General features: G+C 28.1%; 1 protein-coding gene across 2 annotated transcripts; it reads left to right on the top strand.

The window, feature by feature from the left end:
* The first annotated feature begins 3882 nt into the window (after positions 1–3882).
* LOC131169250 (putative receptor-like protein kinase At3g47110) lies at positions 3883–7755 on the top strand. Of its 2 annotated transcripts, XM_058148351.1 has the most exons (4): positions 3883–4641; positions 5518–6618; positions 6739–7190; positions 7568–7755. In XM_058148351.1, exons 1-3 carry the CDS (start codon positions 3930–3932, stop codon positions 7182–7184), a joined length of 2259 nt encoding a protein of 752 aa, XP_058004334.1. In that variant the 5' UTR covers positions 3883–3929; the 3' UTR covers positions 7185–7190; positions 7568–7755. The 2 variants fall into 2 exon arrangements, with proteins under 2 accessions (XP_058004334.1, XP_058004333.1); XM_058148350.1 differs by having other exon boundaries at positions 3883–6618.
* Positions 7756–10016: the final 2261 nt, after the last annotated feature.

The following is a 10016-nucleotide window of genomic DNA, read 5'->3' as shown; positions in this document are numbered from 1 at the left end:
TATGTCAATGAAATTTCTAAACCAGTGAATATACTTATGGTCTTACTACACCAAAAAAATAATATTAATTATAAATTAGTAAAATATTAAAACATAGGTAAATAAAACTTAAAAAAAAAAAGAGTTTAAACAAATTTAACACTTAAAAAAACTTGCATGCAATATTATTTATCATTTTAACTTTTAAATAATATTTTCACACAATTATATTTTTTAAAGAATTAATATTATATTATATTTTCTAAATTAATAATTTAATATTTTATGTTATAATTAGATTAATAATATGTATCTTTTTTATAAAAATATAATATTTTCTAAACCAAAAAATATTTTTACTATTAAATTAATTAAACTAACATTAAAATCAATATTTTACTTTAAATAATTAAATTAAATATTTATATATAAATTATAATTGTAAATTGTGCTTCAAAAAGTAATTATATATAATTGTAAATAGATTTCTAATTGCCAATAAAAATAACTTTTCGATGCAAAACTCAGGTGAGTATCTTGATAGGGGCTCAGTGGCTTTAGCCGGAGTGCAGAGTGCTCGGATTGGGGGAGGAGGATGAGTATATGTTTTTATTATATAAAGCTTAGGTATATAGAACATATGTTAATATGTATTAATAGTATTGAAGCTAAAATTTAGGATCTAGAATAATTATTTCTATCATTATAATTAAAATTTATATACTTTTTCCGAATAAAAGTAATTAAAATAATAAAATTAATTTTTTTATTTCAAATATATATTATTTTTATGGGAATTGTGATAAATATATGAGCATAAATTGTAAAAACAAATATTAGTATTAACGATTTAAATTATGTATTTACTACTACTTATTAAGTAATTATTAATTAATATATCAATTCCTTTATTAATTAACACTTTATTCTTTTTATAAAAAGTGTCATGTGACAATATTAGAGATTCATAGAAATACCATATGTCAATATATATATATATATATATATATATATATATATATATATATGCACTTATTTACAATCGTGATATTGCATAAGTAAGATCAAGCTTATGTTAGATTGGATGCACCCTGAGCGAAGAGAAATTTCCATTCTCATCTATTTTATGGAGAGTAACCTTATAATTTGGTTGAAGTTTAGTCCTTTTTCTACAAAAAGGAACAATGACGGATCAACATATAAAAAATATAATAAAATATTGCAAAAAAATTCTTATAATTATAATCGATGGGGTGCAATACTTTGAAAAATATTAAGAATTATATCATTGTTAATAGATTTATCGGTTAAATAAATTCAAATATTTATGTTTGTTGCTCGTTATATTTAAAATTTTTAATTTTAGACAATTTAATCATACTTTTAAAATTAAAGAAATTTTATTCAAAATACATAATATAACTCGGAAATTTTGACTTTTACCATTTGAATGGTAAGGTGTACATGTCAGGTAACATTTTTTAATAAATTTAATCCAATTCATCACTTAATTCAACTGGCTGAAAAAATCTAAACTTTTATATTTATTGCTCATTTATCCATACTTTTTAATTTTGAATAATTAAATCAAACCTTTTAAAATTAAAAAAATTATATATAACACCCAAATTTTATTCTCAAATTTTAAGAGATAAATTACAATTTAATTCTTATAATTTGGCAAAACCTGTAACTTATTCCATATATTTTCAAAATCACGTAATTTTGTCCTTGAGATATGACAAAACCTACAACTTAATCTCCTTGTCCAATTTGATGATTAATTATAACAAAAATAAACAAAATGTCTTTAACTATATATTTTTTTAGGAGAGAGAAATGAAAAGCCGTGAGTATTTACTCATCACAAACTTCGATCGAGTCATGACTTGCCTCAGTCCACCAATTTATCGCCAAACGAATCCATAATCATTTTAACCATGAAAATCGAAGCTGTAGGGAGAGATCTTGTGGGTCGAGTCACAACTCGTAAGCCTAACTTGACTGGATCTTTGTTTTTCCAGCACAAAAAGTTCTTTTTTTTTTTCAATAAATCAAATTTTCATTTATTAAAATTATAAAAAAAATATACTGGAAAAACTTCAGAAAAATTCCATCACAATTCTAAAATGTTCTTGACAAGGAAGAATTAATTTTGGAAAGAATAATATATTTATTATATTTTTTAACTATAAAGTTTAAATAGGATCAAGTTGTAGATTTTGTCAAATTATGGGACTAAATTGTTTGGTTTTAAAAATATAGGAACTAAGTTGTAAGATTTTGCCAAACTTTAGGGACACTAAGTTGTAAGATTTTGCCAAATTTAGGGACTAAGTTATAGTTTACCAAATTCTAATTTAGGTATTGGATGAAATTTTTTTAATTTTGAAAGGTTTGATTTAGTTGTTTAAAATTAAAAGATTTAGATAAAATAAACAATAAACGCAAACATTTGGCCAATGATGGATTAAATTTATTGGAAAATATTGGCATGTCCACTTGGCTATTCAAATGTCAAAAGTTAAAATCTCCAAATTAAAATTCAAATTTTAGATAAAATTTTTTCAAATTTGAAAGTTAAGATTAAATTGTCCAAAATTTAAAGATTTGTATTCATTTGGCTAATAGACCTTATTAATATTTACAAATACATCTCTATATAAGTAAATAAATGATCATTTATCAATTGATCACACATGCAATTGTTCAATTTTATCTTGATCAAGTTCATTACTAAAAGAGTGTGTAATTTTATCTGGATAAAATATATTTTTTACTAAAAAAATTTTTAATATTTAAATTTAAGAGGGTCAATTTATAAAAACGCCTGTACAAATGATAAAACTTTCAAAAATAAAATCATTTATATTAATGCATCCTCCACTGAAAAGGAATAGGAAACTTTGGAAAATAAAGTGCTCGATTAATTGGTTTAACTCTTGAACTGCTTGAATCGCAATCATCACATCCATTAATATGGAGATAAATCCCATTAAATATTTCATGTCCATCTGAATTCATCGCCACTTATAAGCACAGGCAAAATGATTTTTTTTTTCAATAATAATTTTATTAATAAATGGAAAAAAAAAAAACATATATAATATTTTTTTACAAGGTTAGCCAATAAGGTCTATTAAACAAAAAATTTAAAAAAATTTAAAAAAAAAAATAATAAAAAAAAAAAAAAAAAGATTATTTAATTTAAAAAACAAAATGAAATAAAAAAAAAAAAAAAAAAAAAAAAAAAAAAAAAAAAATTAAAAAAAAAATTAAAAATTTTTTTTAAAAAAAAAAAAAATTTTTTTTTTTTTTTTTAAAGATTAAAGATTTCTCTCTTCTTTATTTTTTTTTTTTTTTTTTTATATATGTGAATAGCCTGGACTTGTCTCCAAAGTGTTACCAACTCTAACCTATGACTATGCTCCTGTTTGTTCACTCAATCCTAATTTTATATAATGCAATATTAATTATATAGAGGAGATTATTTGACTTTTTTATATATAATATCACTATTAAAAAATTTTTATCTAAATATTACTCTCATTGTGAGCATGAATTAGTCTCATCTGCATAAACGGACGAAGACATTACATACTGAAAACAAAAAAAATCTTTAATACTTATATTTGTGTAAAGTAATATTAATTTGAGTATATCTAATAATTTTCGCTTTTATTTGCACAGTACATATCTATATGTGGATTTCTACTTTTATGTCCCTATAATATTAATTAATTATTATATGGGCAGATGTAACATCAGCATTAGGTGTAAAGTTTCTTTGTAATTAAAAAAAATTAGGAAAATAATTTTTTTTTCGTTTAAGAAAAGGAGAAATGTAAAATGATTGAAAGCAGTAACTCCATTTTTTGTATATATATCCATCACGATGTCCATTGCTAAGTAACTCTTCCAGCCTCTCTGTCTCTCACTCTCCAAACCAAATGAAGATTTATGATTCTTGTTTGCTTCACCTTTTTCTTGTTTTTCTTCAACTGGTCAATTTCCTCTTTTTAAACTTGCAATTAATACAAGCTCACTCTTCACAAAATGAGACTGATCAGCTTGCTTTGCTAAGTTTCAAAGCTGGGATAGCCAGTGATCCACATGGAATCTTCAATTCATGGAATCATTCTCTCTCTTTTTGCCAATGGTATGGAATCACTTGCAGTCGCCGCCACCAGAGAGTCACTTCATTGGTGTTAGAAGGCCAGAATTTAATTGGATCCATTTCTCCATATATTGGCAATTTGAGTTTTTTAAGAATCTTGAACCTTCGAAACAACAGTTTCAAAGGTCAAATTCCACAGGAAGTCGGCAATTTGTTTCGATTACAAGAATTCTTTCTCAATAATAACACAATAGAAGGTGTAATTCCGATCAACCTTACCCGCTGTTCTCATCTCAGGAAAATCAGATTGCAAAACAATAATCTAATTGGGAAAATCCCTACAGAGCTTGGTTCTTTAGCAATGCTTGAACTGCTTGTCCTCAGTAGCAACAATCTGATTGGAAAAATTCCACCTTCCATTGGCAACCTTTCGTCGCTTACTTGGCTTTCTGCAGACACTATGGAGTTGGAGGGAAATATTCCACATGAATTGAGCCGATTAACGAGCCTCATACATTTCAATTTTGCTGACAATAATCTATCTGGTATATTCCCTTCATCCATTTTTAACATCTCATCTCTTAAAATGATCTCAATTTCACAAAACAAGCTTCATGGCAGCCTACCAAACAACATAGGGATTACTCTCCCAAATCTCCAGGAGATTGATATGGGATTGAATTTCTTTTCTGGGTTAATTCCCATTTCCCTTTGCAATGCATCTCAACTGGGAATACTCGATCTTCCCACTAACAATTTTGTGGGACGAGTTCCAGATTGTCTGGGAAATTTAGGAAGTTTTTTTTGGCTAAACGTTGGGAAGAATAATCTAGGATATAATTCCACAGGTGACTTGGCCTTTTTAACATCTTTGACAAACTGCAGCAATCTTGAAATCTTAGATTTCACTTTCAACAATTTCGGAGGTATTTTGCCCAGCTCTATAGCCAATCTGTCAATTAAACTTACCAACCTATATTTTGGAGCAAATCAAATCACCGGAACTATTCCTGAAGCATTAGAGAATCTCATCAACTTAATTGTATTGGCCATGTCGGATAATCTTTTCACTGGAGTCATCCCTTCTTCCTTGGGAAAATTAAGAAAACTTCAAGGACTGTATTTAAATGAAAATAGATTGTCAGGTCAAATCCCATCCTCTATAGGCAATCTCACTCAATTGTTTATACTTTCCATCCCTCACAACAATCTAGAAGGAAATATTCCTATAAGTATAAGAAATTGCCAGAAATTGCAGATTTTGGATATTTCAGAAAATAACCTCAATGGATCTATACCCAAGGAGATTCTCCGTCTTCCTTCCTTATCTCGACACTTGAACTTATCAATGAATTCACTAACCGGCAACCTGCCAGCAGATGTGGGAAAGCTAACAAATATAAATACTCTGGATGTCTCAGGAAACATGCTTTCTGGAGAAATTCCTGGAACCATTGGGTTTTGTTTAGGCTTGGAATATCTCTATATACACGGAAATTCTTTCCAAGGAATCATTCCTTCATCTATGGCTTCCTTGAAGGGTCTTCGAGAATTAGATCTTTCGAGGAACAACCTCACTGGAGAAATTCCAAAAGACTTGCAAAGTTTACCCTATCTCTTATATTTAAATCTTTCTTTTAATAATCTTGAGGGTGAGATTCCAGCCAAAGGAGTTTTTTTAAATGCAAGTGCAATTTCACTGATGGGTAATATTAGGCTTTGTGGTGGTGTGCCAGAACTCCATCAACCAAAATGCCCTACCAAAGCAATGAAGAAAGGGAAGTCCATTGCTATTAAGTTAGCAATCATAATTCCTTGTGTGATTCTCTTTGTGCTGTTGATGTTAGCCATCATGCTTATGTATCGAAAGAAAGTATCAAAAAAGAGCTCATCCGCCACACCTAAAGAAACAGATCGCCTTGTAAAGGTATCTTATAGGGATCTTTTTGATGCAACAAGTGGATTTTCTGCCGACAACTTAATCGGATCTGGCAGCTTTGGTTCTGTGTATAAAGGATTTCTCAATCAAATGGAAAGAGCTGTGGCTGTTAAGGTCCTCAAACTTGGAACAAGGGGCGCTTCAAAAAGCTTCATGGCCGAGTGCAAGGTGTTACGCACAGTGAGGCATCGAAATCTGGTTAAGCTGCTTACGTATTGCTCCAGCATTGATTACAAACAGAATGAGTTCAAAGCTCTAGTTTATGAATTCATGGGTAAAGGAAGCTTGGAGAAGTGGTTGTATCAAGACATCCACAACAATTATCCGTCAAGAAACTTGGATTTTCTTCAAAGATTGAATATTGCAATTGATGTGGCATCTGCGTTGCATTATGTTCATGACCTTTGCGAAATTCCAATAATTCATTGTGACTTGAAGCCCAATAATGTTCTTCTCGATGAGGACATGGTTGCACATTTAAGCGATTTCGGTTTGGCTAAACTCTTCTTGAACACCAATGATGCTTCACAAACCCAAACTAGCTCAATTGGAATAAGGGGGACTATTGGCTATGCACCCCCAGGTAACAGTTCAATTCATACAGGCGCTTTCATTTTTTAGTTTTTCTATTTTACTTTGTTTGCTCACCAATTGATAGTCCTTTTGATATATTAACTGAATAATTTCTATAAAATTAATGCAGAGTATGGAATGGGTAACACTGCATCAAAAGAAGGGGATGTGTATAGTTTTGGGATCCTTGTATTAGAGATGTTCTCAGGAAAAAAGCCAACGGACAAAATATTTGAAGGCCATTTAAATCTGCACAACTTTGTGGAGAATGCACTGCCAGAAAGACTCGCGCAAATCACAGATCCAACCCTTCTCTCAAGAGAAATGGGCGAAACATCAACAAAAAATGCTGAAATGGACGAGCAGATAGAAATACATGCAAAAGCAGAGTACAACAATAATGGGAACCTGAGCCAGACAAGTACTGGTAAAGAGAAAGATTGCTTGCTTTCAGTATTCAAAGTTGGAGTAGCCTGTTCAGCAAAATCACCCAAAGACAGAATGAGCATGAGGGATGTTGCTAAAGAACTGCATTTGATTAGAAGTACTTTTCTTGGAGTTCGGATCTATGGATAAAGACAGGCAAGTTTGGATTATTTCAAATTTTAGTCTTTTTGATTTTCTTTAATGATTTCATATCAAGTCATTTTAAATTGCAGATTAATTTATATTACACATTAGATTGCTATAATAAAAGAATTTCAAATTAATTTGTGAGTTGCAAATTATTTCAATTCAAAATATTAATTTTTTTTTCAAAAATATTATTTTAAAAATAATTTCATTTAATTTATTTGTTTTAGATCAAATTATCAAATCGGATGAGAAATTGCAAACTCTAAAGTGTATTATTGCTTAACTGGAATTTATTCTCCTTTTATTGCAATCTTACTAATCTCTCTCTCTCTCTCTCTCTCTCTCTCTCTCTCTCTCTCTCTCTCTCTCTCTGTGGAGAACAGCATATATTGAAGAAGTGAGATGGCCCTGGCAGAGAATAGATTTAAGCTTCTTGCGCGACTGTATTTTCTATGTAACAAAAATTAAGCATAGTATAGTTAGGGCTTGCTTGGTACTACTTGTTAGATTTTGCTTCTACTAATAAATTGATGTGCTTTAATTATCAACAAGCAAAGTTTTTTTTTTTTAATGGATTTGAAGGATATCACGTATATATAATTTATATTGCAATATTATTAATTAAGCTAGAATAATTTACTTTGCTTTCATTATATGTATAAAAATCAGTAGAACAAAATAATGAATAAAGATGATAATAATGCCAAGGCTACTTCTAAGGCGAAATAAGTCTCAAACAAATGTTCATGTAATAATAATAATAATAATAATAATAAAAATCTCAAGCAAATTTTAATTGTAAAATGTTGACTTAATGTGATTCCTATTTTACGAGAAACTGTTATATACACAACGGTTTTACTATAATCATTAATCATGATATAAAAAAGAATCCCAAAGTCCTCTAATAAAGATTAACTTTTTTTAATAATTAAATTTAAAATATTCTTATAACTAAAAGGAATTTTTAAATCCTCACACAATTAATTTTTATTTATAATTGAAAGGTCATATTGTGTTAATTAAATTATCTTTTTTAGTAAAATGTACTTCTCAACTAATTGTTAAAACAAGAACTTCCTTTTCTTATTAAAAAAATAACATTATGAAATATTTAAAAAATTGCAACCACTCTTAAATCTTTTTCTTTAAATTTGATAACAAAAATAAAAATGATCTAATATATTTTTTAAACAATAAATTAAATTGCTTTAACAATTCTTTTATTCAACTATCTTTTATATTGTAAATTAAATTAGTTAAACATAATAAATTTTAATTGATTATTTATTATCTCAAATAAAATTTAATATGAATTTAAAATATGTTTTGTTGAATTGTTTACACTACAAGAAATTTTAAAAATAACTATGAAAATTACCGACTATAGAATTTCATTGGTAATTTACCAATGATTCACCGACGCTTTACAGATAAAAAAGAGAAATAAAATTTAAACTAATTTGTACTAATGATATTACCGATGAACCCTTTACCGATGATGCAATTTCGTAGGTAAAAATGACACTTAATAGTGGCGACAAAATTGGTGACCAAATAAAAAAATATCGACAAAAAAAATTCATCGATAAATACCGACTAATTCGTATTTAGTCGGTAATATTAAAATAAAATTATAAAAAATTCAAAAACTTAAAAAATTTTACTTATGAAAATTTTTCGTCAGTGATTACCAATGAACTCGTTTTTTGTAGGTAATATTAAGAAGAAAATAAAAAATAAAATTTTAAAATAAATATCCACAAAAATTTTTATCAGTAATTATCAACGAACCGAATGAGAATAGAAAAGAAAAATTTTAAAAAGCTTAAAAAATTTTACCGACAAAAATTTTTCATCAGTAATTATCAACGAGCTCATTTTTTGCAGGTAATATTAAGAAAAAAATAAAAAATAAAATTTTAAAATAAATACTTATAAAAATTTTTCATCAGTAGTTACCAATGAACCATATTTAGTCAGTAATCCTAAGAAAAAAATAGAAATGAAAAATTTTAAAAAACTTAAAAAATTTTACCTACGAAAATTTTTCATCGATAATTACTAATGAAACAGATTTAGTCAGTAATATTAAGAAGAAAATAGAAAAAAAAATTTTTAAAAGCTCAAAAAGTTTTATCTATGAAAATTTTTTATCGGTAATTACTAACGAACCATACTTAGTAGGTAATACTAAAAAAAATAGGAATGAAAAATTTTAAAAAGGTTAAAAAATTTTACTTACTAAATTTTTTGTCTATAATTACCAACGAACTCATTTTTTGCAGGTAATATTAAGAAAAAAAATAAAAAATAAAATTTTAAAATAAATACCTACAAAAATCTATCGTTGGTATTTACACTACAAAAAAAGTGAGTATAGGGGACACATAAAATTGTCCCCAAAACTATGAATAATCATCCCCAAAGGTATATGGGACGATATTAATCGTCCCCACCTGTTGTCCTCTTTACCTCTGTACCCTATTCTATAGGGGACGATCATAATGTCGTCCCTAAAAAAAGAGACAATAGTCGTCCCTAATATGGGGACGACAATTATAGTCGTCCCCTAACATGGGGATGACTGTCGTCCCCATTGTCCAAACTCAAGGGGGACCATAATCGTCCCCCTATCAAAAGGGGATGACATTCATCCCTATTTAAAGGGGACAATAATTGTCCCCAATTATAGAGACCATAGTCATCCCTTACTATTAAGGGGACAACAGTCGTCCCCTGATAAAAATTAAATAGGGATAATTTTCATCCTCATATCCTCATATTTTGTCCCCTATAAAGTTGCTTTTAATATTGGGATAGTATATTTAT

Source organism: Hevea brasiliensis, chromosome 6 (assembly GCF_030052815.1).
Source record: "Hevea brasiliensis isolate MT/VB/25A 57/8 chromosome 6, ASM3005281v1, whole genome shotgun sequence".
Taxonomy (NCBI): domain Eukaryota; kingdom Viridiplantae; phylum Streptophyta; class Magnoliopsida; order Malpighiales; family Euphorbiaceae; genus Hevea; species Hevea brasiliensis.
The sequence above is the reverse complement of the archived record's forward strand: the minus strand, read 5'-3'. Positions and strand labels throughout refer to the sequence as shown.

What these genes read in the sequence shown, in the direction of transcription:
- LOC131169250 (XM_058148350.1), top strand. Translation starts at nt 3,930, where the DNA reads ATGAAGATTTATGATTCTTGTTTGCTTCACCTTTTTCTTGTTTTTCTT. An exon ending in TATTGGCTATGCACCCCCAG is followed by an intron (nt 6,619 to 6,738) that starts GTAACAGTTCAA and finishes AAATTAATGCAG; the next exon opens with AGTATGGAATGGGTAACACT.